The 13,432-nt window shown below is 40.1% G+C and overlaps 1 protein-coding gene across 5 annotated transcripts in view; it reads left to right on the forward strand.

The window, feature by feature from the left end:
* CTNNA2 (catenin (cadherin-associated protein), alpha 2) overlaps nt 1-13,432 on the forward strand; it is a 1,482,995-nt gene that overhangs the window by 286,366 nt on the left and 1,183,197 nt on the right. For 3 of the 5 annotated variants that reach the window (XM_006866581.1, XM_006866582.1, XM_006866583.1), the window contains exon 3: nt 11,559-11,725. In XM_006866581.1, the coding sequence (XP_006866643.1) occupies nt 11,559-11,725 (167 nt within the window). Of the gene's footprint in view, nt 1-11,558; nt 11,726-13,432 lie in introns of those variants that run through there. The other 2 variants (XM_006866584.1, XM_006866585.1) reach the window with 2 other exon arrangements.

The following is a 13,432-nucleotide window of genomic DNA, read 5'->3' on the forward strand; positions in this document are numbered from 1 at the left end:
CGAACGGACATACAACAACATTCTTACTTGTTTCATATTAAAAGTCGAACGGACATACAACAACATTCTTATTAGTTTCATATTGAAGTAGCTTTGATTTTTTTTTTTTTTTTTTTTGATCATTTGTTGGTTTGGATATAAGCAGGTATGGCTTTATTTCAAGTCTTCTATATTTAGGTTAAAGATTTATCTTGCCTTTTAGTAACTTATGGATCTGAGACGCTTGAAGCACTGTTCTGGACAGTGTGAGTCCCTAGGAAGTAGCTTTTTTAAACTCAGATTTTGCCTGAGAAAAGTACAGAATTTTGTCATCCCTGAACCTCCAAGAAAAATTCTGATTGTTGACCTTTTCTCATAATCAATGAATTTTATTCATAATAATCCTGGGTGACATGTGTCTTTGCTCTCTCAGGTTCTTGAATGTATCAACAAAAAGATTTAAGACTCTTCTTGATTGTTGCCTCACTTCAAGTCACCCCCCTATTCATGGGACCATCATGAGCTGTCAATAAGTAAGAATATGTACTTCATTACAAGAAGAGCACAGAGATTTATTGAAGTTTCAATATAATTTGAACAGGGGACACATCTGATTTCACAAAGTGATATAAGTGCTCCAAAATGGTGAACCGACTCCACCGCACACCACCACCACCACCACCATGGGTATAACAGAGTCCTGGGGTGGTGCTATAAGGTCAGCATTGGACTACAAACCACAAAGTTGGTGGTACAAACCCACTGACTGCTCCTTGGAAACCCTATAGGCACGCTATGAACCAGAACTGACTCAACATTAATAAACAACATAGGTACAGTATTCCCATTGGGAATTTCAAGATTAGGGATGCCAAAGGTGGGACAACTGGAAGGGGGCCTTCATAATGAATGATTGGTTGAAAACATGAATGTGGGCTATTTGGATTGGTTAGAATGCATATGTGAGTGACTAAGGGAGCTCTGCTAGCTTAGTAATTATGAGTTGGGCTGCTAATCTCATGATCAACAATTTGAAACTACCAGCAGTTCTGCAGGAGAATGATGAGATTTCTACTCCCATAAAGATTTATAGCCTTGCAAACCCTCAGGCTGCAACCTTAAGGTAACCAGTTCGAAACTACCAGCCGCTCCGGGGGAGAAAGATGAGGCTTTCTGCTCCTGTAAAGATTTACAGCCTCGGAAACCCTGTGCAGGGTTGCTATTGGTCGGAACCGACTCGATGGCACATAACAACAACAACAAACCCTATACAGAGTCACTATGAGTTGGAACTGAATCTACAGCATGTAACCACCACCAAGGGAGGTTTTAAGGACCTCTAGTGTGGTGCTGTGGGTTAATGCGCCAGACTGCAAAGCCATTTGAACTGCAAGGTCGGCGGTTCAAGTTCACCAGTCGTTCCTTGGAAACCATATACAGGGTCACTATGGGTCGGAATCGACTCGACGGCACTTAACAATAACAACAGTGTGGTGCTGTATGGAGTTCTGGTTTGGCGCTATGGGTTAATGCGCCAGACTGCAAAGCTGCTTGAACTGCAAGGTCAGCGGTTCAAGTTCACCAGCTGCTCCTCAGAAACCCTATACAGGGTCACAATGAGTCGGAATCAATTCGATCACACTTAACCACAACAAGCGTGGTGCTGTAAGGAGCTCTGGTAGCATGGTGGTTATAAAGCCTCGGAAACCCTGTGCAGGGTAACTATGAGTCAGAACCCACCCCACGGTACTTAACAACAACAACAACAACAACAGTGTGGCTCTGTGGGTTAATGTGTCAGACTACAAAGCCCTTTGAACTTCATGGTCAGCGGTTCAAGCTCACCAGCTGCTCCTAGGAAACCCTATATAGGGTCACTATGGGTCAGAACCGACTCGATGGCACTTAATAACAACAGCAGTATCCTGTGTCAGACTACAAAATCGTTTGAGCTGCAAGGTTTTCAGTTCAAGCTTACCAGCTGCTTCTTGGAAACCTTATACAGGATTGCTATGGATCGGAACTTACTTGAGAGCACTTTCCAATGACAATAACAAAACAGGGTTGCCATGAGATGTGTGGCACTGTAGGATAAGCAGTGGATTACTGACCACAAGATCAGCAATTCAAACCCACAGCTGCTCCTAGGAAACCCTATACAGGGTCTCAATGAGTTAGAACTAACTCAATGGCACATATCAACAACAGGGTTGCTATGAGTTGGAATCATCAAATCAATGGAAATTTAGATATAATGGTCTCTATTCTGAGGAAGGAGTCCTAGTGTGGTGCTGGAGGTTAATTCACAGGACAGCAAAGTCAGTGTGAACCCCAAGACTAGCGGTTCAAGCTCACCAGCTGCTCCTCGGAAACCCTATACAGGGTCACTGTGGGTTGGAACTAATTTGATGGCACTTAACAACAAAACCACTCTGAATAAGGAGTCTTGGTGTGGTTTCTGTAGGATAAAGCACTAGTGATTCAAGGTCAGTCTGAATTATAAGGTCGGAACCAACTTTACTGCATTTACCAACAACAACAAAAATTCTGAATTACCTCACAGTCCTTGTAACAGAGAGAAGATTCACATGTATACAAGCACAAATCAACCCTGATGTGTGACAATAGAGAGTGGTGGGGTCTGTGAATAATTGAAGAAATGTCTTTGTTTTCTTCCTTCTTTCCTCCTTTTTCCCTTCCCTCCTCCTCCCATTCCCATAACCTCTGCTGGTCAAATAAAATGATTTTCTTATAATCAGTTCCTAATCTAGGTCCACACAGACAAACACTTGTAAACAAATGCTTTTAATAGAGTGCTCAGAATGTTAAAGACATTTCTAAAGTTCCATTGTTAAGAGTGTAACCTTTAGAGCCAGTGTAATGTTTGTTGGCTCTACCACTTTCTTACCTTCTGACCTTAGACAAGTCATTTGACTTTGGTTCTTCAGTTTCCTCAGCTGCAAATAGTGATGAGAGCACCATCGTTATGTCTTCATGTTCTCCTGAGCAGTGAGTTAATGCAGGGAAAATGCTTAAACAGAGCTTGGCACACTAGGAGTCCAAAGAAAGAGAACTGCCCTTATTACATACAAAACAGCCACATTTAAAAATACTAAATCCAGGTAAGAGAAAGCTAATACAATCGTAAAAAGAAAGGAATCTTGAGGCACTCTGTAACCACCATCCTCCTTGTATGGCATTTGCAACAGTCCAGGAAGAGCATATTCCTCTACTGCACTTAATTCAGACCTCCTTGGCTAAATCAGTACCTATTTGGCTTGTCTTGGACATCAGTCCAATTTGAATGGTTCTGCTCAAAGGACCTCTCACCTATGGCTTCCAAAACAGGAGCCTGAAGGTAGGGCTTAAGGTATCAAGTTTCCCTGTGGAAATACTGCACCTTTTGGAATACTCACCACTCTAGGTAGTCAGCTGACATTCCAGTTTGCTTTACCTCAAATGAGAATGACTATTTTCCCAGTCTGCCTGGAAAATTAGCTAACCATCATTCTAAGTGGCCCTCAAGCCAAGCATCACATTGTTTTACAAATTCAACAATAGACTCTAAATGATAAAGCAGTCAGAGGATGTGCTCTGAATACTAAATAACTGTTTTAAAATTCCATTAATTATGTTTATTTCTGTACTGGCTCTGCAAGGATGTGTATCGGCAGTTGGGGCAAAAGATGGCCAAGGTATTCGGAAGCTGGGTCAGTTATTACACCTCAAAAACTTTGCTTTATTTTTAAAAGCACTTTCTATTTTCTGTAGAGAATTAGAATTGCTTTACAAGACTCAGTTTTCAGGATCCTTTAAGATTTGCACCTCAATGAAAATATATGTGAAAAAAGTGTCCATGGCAGGTATAGGCTGTTGTGAAAAGTGAGCAAAAAAAGCTTAGATGATTGAAACTTTTTGCTATTTTTCTCCACTTTATCTTTTCTTTGAATTTTATAAGACACAGGAAAATATCGAGAACATTAACCATCTATATATGCCAGATAATTTATGTGATTAGAGAAAGAATATGCAATTGTAGATGTTACATATAAATGATGATTAAAATAGTAGGCATAAAGAGTTTTCTATAAACTGCTGGTTTTCTCAAAATATTGGAATTGTGAATATTCTTTTTTTTTTTTTTAATGTTTTATTGTTAATTATGTGATAGTTTACATGGGAAAACATTAGTTTTACATTCATCCCATGGTATACCATTTCATTGTCATGGTTACAATCCCCTCCATGCCTCATCAACCAACCAAAGGGTATACCCTGCCAGCCTGCCCCCCAGTTGTCAGCACACAGCCCCCCTCTCTCTCTGGATCTAACGTCTCCAGCTGCTCCATCTCTCCACGTCATCTCTGCCTCCATTCAGGCGTCACTGCTTCTCTGGGTAGGGTCCAGCTCTCTGCTCTTCTCCCTTGATGGTCCCAGGGACCTCCACTCCTAGACTGCAATGTTAATCACTCCCCATCTTGCTACAAAATGTCTACCTTTACATTTCCAACCCTCACAAGCAGTCCTGATAACAATTAGTGAATATTATTCTTGTTTCTTTTAATTGCCTGCATTTTTCAATTTCCATAAGGGACTAGCTTCAATTTATACTAAAAAGCTGAAAATGTAAATTATAATGATGCTTTAGAGGTTCATTGTTATTCTTTTAAGACTGAATTTTATCCCATTGTGTGGATGTACCATAGTTTATATAGCCATTCTCCCAGTGATGGGCATTGAAGATGCTCTCATCTTTTTGCTATTTGGACTAGTGTTGCGTGAGCATGGGTACATATGTATCTATTTGGGTCATGGCTCTTATTTATCCAGGATATTGTAGGTATTGTTCGTACATTGGAAATTCTCTCCTTGTTTGTGGGTTTCCATTTCTTAATCTGCTCTTACTTCGTTGTGTTTCTGCATGAGCTCTTAGATTTGCATATTTATTTATTCACTTATAATTCTTATTGTGAATTGGGTAAAAGTTCACAAAGCAAATCAGTTTTCCATTAAACAATTTATATGCATTTTGTTTCATATCATTGATTGCAATTCACACAGTTGCATCAGTTATCCTATGGAGCCTCTGTTCTTGTTTCTGTTACCACTTCTTTCCAAATCCTTCTGAACTTTTTCTTGGAGCAGATTTTGCCTCTTTTATCTCAAATGGTTGATTATTTTAAGGTGTGCATACCTCCCTAATGTTGCTATTGTAGATTTCTTTACTGTTTGGCTGACAATTGAGCCTTAGATGTAAGTTCATTTCCAGATCTGAAGGGTAGCTAAGGACCATAGTTTGGGGGCTTCTGCTAGTCTCTACTCAATCATTTAGCCTGAGTTTTGTATTTTGTGATGTTGAGTTCTGTTTCACATTCCCCCCTCCCCCCCAGCCCCATTCTGTTGAGGACTTTTCAGAGTAGTTGGTAGTGGTAGCTGGGAACCATCCAATTCTGGTCTCAGAGTTATGGAGGTTGATGTTTACATGGTTCATTATTAGTCCATTAGACTAATTGTTTCCATGTATCTTAAATTGTCTTAGTTTTTCTTTCCACCAAATTGGGAGAGACCAATAATTGCACTTTGGATGGCCACTCATGAGCTTTTAAGACCTTATTAGCTAGTCACCAAAGTAGGATACAGAGTGTTGTCTTTGTGGACTGTGTTATCCCCAATGAATTTGGTGTGTTCTGAGACTATGGCACTGAGCAACTCATTCTCTCAAAGTGTTTGATTTTGTTGAAGTAGTTTTAATAACATTGCTCCCTGGATGTGTTGCCAAACCAAAATGAGGGTTTGCCACCTGTTACTGAGCCAGTCACAGAGACCAGGAGAGATTCAATTCAAGCTTCTTTAACAGAAAGCCAACAGTCTGGAGGATGTAGAGAATAATCTGCAGACTGCCCTGTCCATCACTAAGAGCAGGCACATTATCTAGGGTAAATTACATTTGGATGTACACTTAATCTATTTTAATATCAGAATAGCATTCTTTTGAAACAGGAACAATAAAGTAATAATTCTCCTCAAACATTCCACCACTAGTTAAAAATAAACAGGAATTCATCCTCCTCAAACATTCCACTTTTTAGGGTCCCAGTGGCTTATTTCCTGAGATAACTGTCTTAACAGCCTGTGTTGGTTAAACACTTACTGTTCTCCTTCTAAGACCATGAGGTCATCTTGGCTAACTTTTAAAGTAACTTCCTCATTTGCAGGGCCCTCATTTATTGAGAAATAATGACTAAACAAACTTCATTTTATTTGGGTAGATCCATGCTATGAGATGCTCTGCCACATTCATGAATAGAATTTCAGTGTAGGTAGAAACGCCTATGTAGAAATATCCTCTGTGGAACCTATACTTATATTTGTAGGTAGACTCCCATTTTTCCTCCCTCACCAATTCTGCCTACTTCTCTATCTAGGCATTTACACACAGATCACTGTTATTGCAGGATGGTTTACATAACAGTGTTTACCTCTGTTGCCTTTAACTTTTGCTCGGCTCCCAGTGTTCTTCCTTGCCGCCATCATTTTTCACTGACCTCCCTCTTCTTGTATTGTGCCTTCCCCTTCATTCAAGTTAACACCTTTGTCTGCACTCTAGCTCATAATTTACTGTCTGTCTTCCTCACACTCCTGGTACCATCAAAGAATGTTTCTTTTAGTAGCAGGATCTCTTCTTGACTTTGTACAATAGTGTTGTCATACAATATCTTTTTCTTTTGAGACTGACTTATTTCATTCAGGGTGAAGTCCTTCTGGTTCTTTCATGTTATGAGATGTTTTGCGGATTCATTGTTATTCTTTAAGATTGCATTTTATCCCATTTTGTGTATGTACCATAGTTTATTTTAATCCATTCCTCCACTGACGGGCATTTAGGATGTTCTCATCTTTTGCTATTTGAACTAGTGCTGCGTGAGTATGGGCACATAAATATCTGTTTGGGTCATGGCTTTTATTTATCCAGGATATATAACAAGTAGTGGGATTGCTGGATTACATGGCATTTCTATTTCCTGTTTGTAAGGAAGCGCCGTACTATTTTCCACAGTGATTGCACCATGTTGCAGTCCTCCAGCATTGTATGAGGGTTTCAGTCTCTCCACACCATTATATCTCTTAAATTTCCTTCTCACTCTAGTTCTAGTCTCCATTGTTTGATTTTATGAGACATGCTCAGTGCATGCCATTGCTGTACAAATGCAAAGGAAAGCCAAGCTAAATCCTACTCAGCATCTTCTTGTTGTTGCTAAGTGCCATCAAGTTGGTTTTGACCCTTAGTGACCTTATATAGGGTTTCTAAGGAGCAGCTGGTGAGCTTGAACCACCAACTTTACAGTTCAAACCGACCCCGTGGTCCAGTGCATTAATGCACAGCACCACACCAGTAGTCCTACTTAGCATCTAGGACCCCACTAAATTATAGATTTTTCCATTCCTTTATTCTGTATTCTCTGAACATAACTTTCCATTATCTTTTACCTTACATCTCACAGTCTTCCAGCAGTTCATTTAGTCATGTATTTAAAGAGTGCTCACCTAGCACCCAGTCCCACCCATCAAAGGATGAGTCAAATGCCTGCCATCCCATTTTGGTTTGCCATCTGCTTTCTAAATGATGTTTCTATTTCTGAGGCTTTGTCCTCTGTGTGCTCTGCTATTCCCCTCTCCTTTCTTGTCTCAGGGACTTGCATCACTTTACATTTGATCTGATACCATCCCAATCTTATGTAGAGTTTTATACCCATTCAGAAACTTCCAGAGTGGCAAAAGTAGTAGAACCACCACCAATTTGAGAAAAAAACAAAACAAAACATGATTTAATATTTTTGTTATGTTTTGCCTTAAAAAAAGAATGTGTTTTTATTGGGCAGATGTTTAATTACTTTAAAAATTATTGTGGGCATAAAGAGTAGAAGTAACTGAAAATACACTTCCAAACTTGACCAGTAGTTTATAAACTTTACTTTTTAGGTCTGGGTGGATAGTCATGATCGTGGTAGTAGATGTGTGGCGCTGTAGGCTCAACACTGGATGGTGAACCAGAAGGTCGGCAATTCAAACCCACCAGCTGCTCCTCAGCAACCCTATACAGGGTCACTGTGAATCAGAACTGAGTCAATGGCATTTTAAAACATATAGAACCACAAAGACTATTTATTCACATTGAAAATTCAGCATTGTGCCAGCGCTGTGATGCACTTTTTTTTTTTTTTTCTTAAAGGTTTTTATTGTGGATTGAATGAAAGTTTACAGGGCAGATCATCAGTTTTACATTCAACAAATCATACACCTTATTTCATTACAATGATTATAATCCCTTCCATGTACCTCATATGGATGCGAAAGCTAGGCAGTGAATAAGGAAGATCATAGAAGAATTGATGCCTTTGAGTTGTGGTGTTGAAGGAGAATACTGAAAGTGCCATGGACTTCCAGAAGAACCAATAGATCTGTTTTGGAAGAAGTGCAGCCAGAGTGCTCCTTGGAGGTCAGGATGGCTAAGCTTCGTCTCTCCTACTTTGGACATATTGTCCGGAGGAAACAATCCTTGGAGAAGGATGTCATGCTGGGTAGGGTGGAGGGTCAGAGAAAAAGAGGAAGACCCCCAACGAGATGGATCAGCCAGGTGGCATCATTGATGGACTCAAGCATGGCAGCGGTAGTGAGGTTGGCCCAGGATCAGACATTGTTTCGTTCTGCTGTGCATGGGGTCGCTATGAGTCGATTCCAACTCGATGGCACCTGACAACAACAACAACAATGTACCATCAGTTAATGGTATTTCTCTCTATCCACTGTAGCTTTTTTTTCTTTTTCTTAAATGATTTATTGTGAATTATGTGACAGTTTACATGGGAGAACATTAGTTTTACATTCATTCTATCGTATATCGTCTCATTTCCATGGTTACAATTTCCTCCATGCAATCCTTCGCCCGTACCCACCAGGTCTTCAGCACACAGTCGCTCTCCCTCTCTGGATCTAGAGTCTCCAGCTGCTCCATAGCTCCACGTCATCATCTCTGGCTCCATTTCAGGCATCACTGCTTCTCTGGGTAGGGTCCCAGTCTCTGCTCTTCTCCCTTGATGGTCCTGTGATACACTTTTAAGTTATTCTTCCAGGCTGTTGTTATATATCAAACTATTTACTTGTACTTAAATAAAGACTGAGTTCACCAACAATATAATATTGTAGATGGTAGCCTCTTTTGAAATCCAACAGCATAATATATTTCCTTATATTCCCACATTGCCAAAGTACAAAAAAAAAATGGATCGGTGTGAGGGTTTAAATAGCTGTAACACTGGTGTAGTGGTGTCGACTAAACTCCGTACTGTTAGCCACAGGTCGGTGGGTAAAACCCACCAAATGCTGTTAGAAACACTAAGTGTTTCTGTGAGTTGGAAGCAAAATGATGGTACTTAACAACAGCAACACTGAGAGAGTTACATTGCATTCTGCTCTCTATATAAAATGCTAAGTGCTTGTGTGTGTTTTTCCTGTATCTAAGGATTACTTACCGGTTACTCAAATACTTCCAGCTGTATTATTGTCTTCATTTAAATTAGATAGGTTTCAACTAATACATGAGAAATAATGATTTATGTAAGTAAAATGGTGAATGAATTGTTTTACCTTAGATTAAAGAATGTTTCATATTAACTCAGTTTATTGAACATTTGTGTGTTTGTGTATACTGTGCCATGCATGGCTTCTTCACACATCCGCTCCATTATCTCTACTAGGTGGATACCCCTCTGTCCTGTATGATACTAGTTATCATGCTAGTTAGTTATCTTACTTGGTTTTCTAATCCTGGCATTCGTCATGCAGATATGTAACTTACTTATATTGTGATTGTTTTCATCACCAGCTCTATCCTCCTTCAAATCAATCCCCAAATCTTTTTGTGTGTGTGTGTATGAGATTATATCACATAAGTCTCATCAATATCTGCATCCTCTTTGTTTAGCATTCTGATTTTGTGGTCCAGGACTGCATCAAAGTTCTCTCAGCCTAGAACTGCATTAATTGCCTTCTCTGTGCAAGTCATATCCCCATCACCATTTTAATTTTTGTGTTAAGGCCAAATAATCTTCCGAAAGTAAAATTATATTAACATAATCTCTCTCATTCTAACTACTATGGATTGGCTACACATTTGCTGAGTATAGAATCCAAATCTCTTGCATGACATTTAGGCACCACTGCCTGTGTTTCCCATGGACATCTGCTGAATGGCTGTCACTACATTCAGTATCTTGCTCCACTGCTGTGGCACTGTAGGATAAGCACTAGACCGCACAGGTGGCTTGAACCTTAAGATCAGCAGTTCAGACTCACCAGTCACTTACTGTAAACCCTAGGCAGGGTCACTATGAGTTGGAACCAACTTGACAACACTTAACAGCAACAAGAACAACAACAGTATTTTGCTCCAATTTTGCAGCCCTGTAGTTTCCTCTCACCTGTGTATTCTTGACCATCAAAGATGACAGCTCCCCTCAGCCCCACACTAAGCAAGTAAATCACTCTCTTTTCCCAGCTGTCTACTTTCTTAACCACATGCCTGTCATGGAATTTCATCTCTGCATTATGATTATTTGTTTACACACCTGTTCCCTCATTGGACTGAGAAGAGGGCATTCTTAGTCATGTTTGTAATACCAGATGCTAGTACAGAATCGGGTATAAGTATGTGCTTAAAATATATTTGAATTAGGTCAGTTCTGGTCTTAAGTGTTTTCTCTATTAGGGATAGATCCCTAGTAGAAAATTGGAGGAGTAAATCTTGGATATCTCTATAGCCTGTTCTTCTCTGATCAGTTTAGTGAAGAGTACTGTGTTAAGAGGCTAAGGTCTTAAGTTTCATGTCTGTGTGGAGCAGTTAACTTTGTACCTCAACTCCAAACCTGTTTCTTTCCAATTGATTCGAACTCATGGCGATCCCACATGTTTCAGAGAACTGCAACTTCATAGGATTTTTCAAGGGTTGTGATCTTGTGGAAGTTTACCACACCGTTCTTCGATAACACTGCTGTATGATTTCAAACCACGAACCTGTTGGTTAGTGTTGGTAGACGTTGTATGCCATCTAGTCAGTTCCGACTTATAGTGACTCTAGAGGCAAAGAGTTTCGAAGGCTTTAAATCGCTACAGGTGTGAAAGCCTCATCTTTCACCTGCAAAGCGGCATAAACCCAGTACCCCACCTTTGGTTGGTTAGTGCTCAAGCACAAACTCCTTTGTGGCATGTTCCTTAGGGACCTATACCACAAGCTTTCTAGCAAATATCATTGGTTTAAATGAAAATACAGAGTGAAGATAATTAAGCTCAGGGGAATTCATCTTAACAATTAAAAAGAACAATGGAATTAAATACATCTTTTGTTGAAGTTAAGATCACCTCATGCTGCCCACAGCATCAGTCCATGTGCTGGATGTGGCAGAAGTGCCAACTGGACAGGAGTTTTGCAGTAAGAACAATCCCTTTCTGTGCACAGGCCTTTCAGGATTGCCATCCTCAGTGACTCCTGTCTACCTATGTGCCTATGTATGTTTGTATTCCAGGTGAGACGATGAGGATTGCCTCTTCGGAGTTTGCTGATGACCCGTGCTCCTCAGTGAAGCGTGGCACTATGGTGCGGGCAGCAAGAGCTTTGCTCTCAGCGGTTACACGCCTACTCATCCTGGCAGACATGGCGGACGTCATGAGACTTTTATCTCATCTGAAAATTGTACGTATGTCAAGCTTTTCAAAATTCCGTTTAATGTGGGTTATAAATCTAGGTGGTGCTGTGGGTTAATGCACTGGACGTCATTGTTGGTTTGAAATGCAAGATTTGCAGTTCAACAACATAGTTTAAAATATATTATTGAATATAGTTTTAGCGTTTGAAAAATTTGAGTGGTGTACCACATGCATGAGTAACCAAATGATCTGGTTAGCAGTAAAACATCTCTATTATAGTTGATGCTGTAATATATGTTATTGTTGTTGTTGTTAAGTGTCAATGAGTCAGTTCCAACTCATATAGGGTTTCCAAGGAGCAGCTGGCAGCTTTGAACTGTTAACCTTGTGGTTGAAATGGACCCGTAGTCCAGCACATTATCCTGCAGTTATAGAAGACCCAGTTAAATTGTTTTATTCTCCCTAAAACACAGAATGTGGATTTCCCCTCACATCAGGAGTTTGTAAAAGTGCATTCTTTTGGCCAGAGAGGCTAGATGTATGGCACACCGATACCATGATTCAAAGGAGTCTTAGTACTTGGCCCATGTGATCATTCACACATGGACTAGCACTTCTGGATAGTAGGCCAAATGACCTGCCGTGCCTATCTTAACATGCACTAGGTGTTAATGTATTTTGTTATTTGCTCCAGGTTTTTTCTATGTTGTTAATGTTGTTATCAAGTGTTGTTGAGTCAATGCTAACTCATATCGACCATGTATAGGGTTTCTAAGGAATATATATACACTGGTGGGTTTGAGTAGTATGGTGCTTGTTCCTACAGCACCACACAAGGACTTGAATCCGTATTAGTCTGGGAATAAAAAACAAAAACAAAAAACCATCCACACCATCCATGATTAAAGTTAATAATGGTTCAGCAAGATGGGCATCTAACATATCTGCAGTGGGCCTTTGGCACATACATTTTCAGCCAATTTAAGAGAACCCCATTATAGAACCCCTTGAGCTCTGGTGATGTAGTGGTTATGAATCGGGCTGCAAATCTTAAGGTCAGCATTTCGAAACTACCAGCTATTCCATGGGAGAAAGATGAGGCTTTCTGTTCCCGTAAAGATTTACAGCCTCGGAAACCCTGTACAGGGTTGCTATGAGTCGGAACCGACTCTATGGCACATAACCACAACAAAAACAACATATGTACCTTAGAATTCTGTGTGGTGCTATAGGATAAGCACTGGATCCTAAGGTCAGTTTGAATAACAATGTTGGCGGTTCAAACCCATCAGCCACTCCTTGGAAATACTCTACAGGGTCGCTGTGAGTTGGAACCAACTAAAAAAAAAAGTTGGCACCTAACAACAAAAACAACATGTGTGCCTTGCTTGTCACGATTCCTTTTAACTTTTTGTTTCCTTATGGAAGTAGAGTCCTGTCCTGATCACAAAATTTATTGGATCAGAGAACAAGCCAACCTGTCCAGATCCTGACAGCTAAGACATGTTCTTTTCCTCAGGAAGCTTTCATGACAGTATTCCCTAAATCTTAAATGTTGCCTGGTATCTAGCTACTACCATAATACGTAAGCCCTTTGAAATGAGGTGACATAATTCAGTGGATACAGAATATTACTTCTGCCATGTTGTTATTGTTGTTAAGTGCTGTGGGGTTGGTTCCAACTCACAGTGACCCTGTATAGGGTTTTGTCGGGGTCTGACCCCGACATAGTTGTCACGAGTTTTTGGTTCAC

This window comes from Chrysochloris asiatica, unplaced genomic scaffold, assembly GCF_000296735.1.
Source record: "Chrysochloris asiatica unplaced genomic scaffold, ChrAsi1.0 scaffold00093, whole genome shotgun sequence".
Classification (NCBI taxonomy): Eukaryota; Metazoa; Chordata; class Mammalia; order Afrosoricida; family Chrysochloridae; genus Chrysochloris; species Chrysochloris asiatica.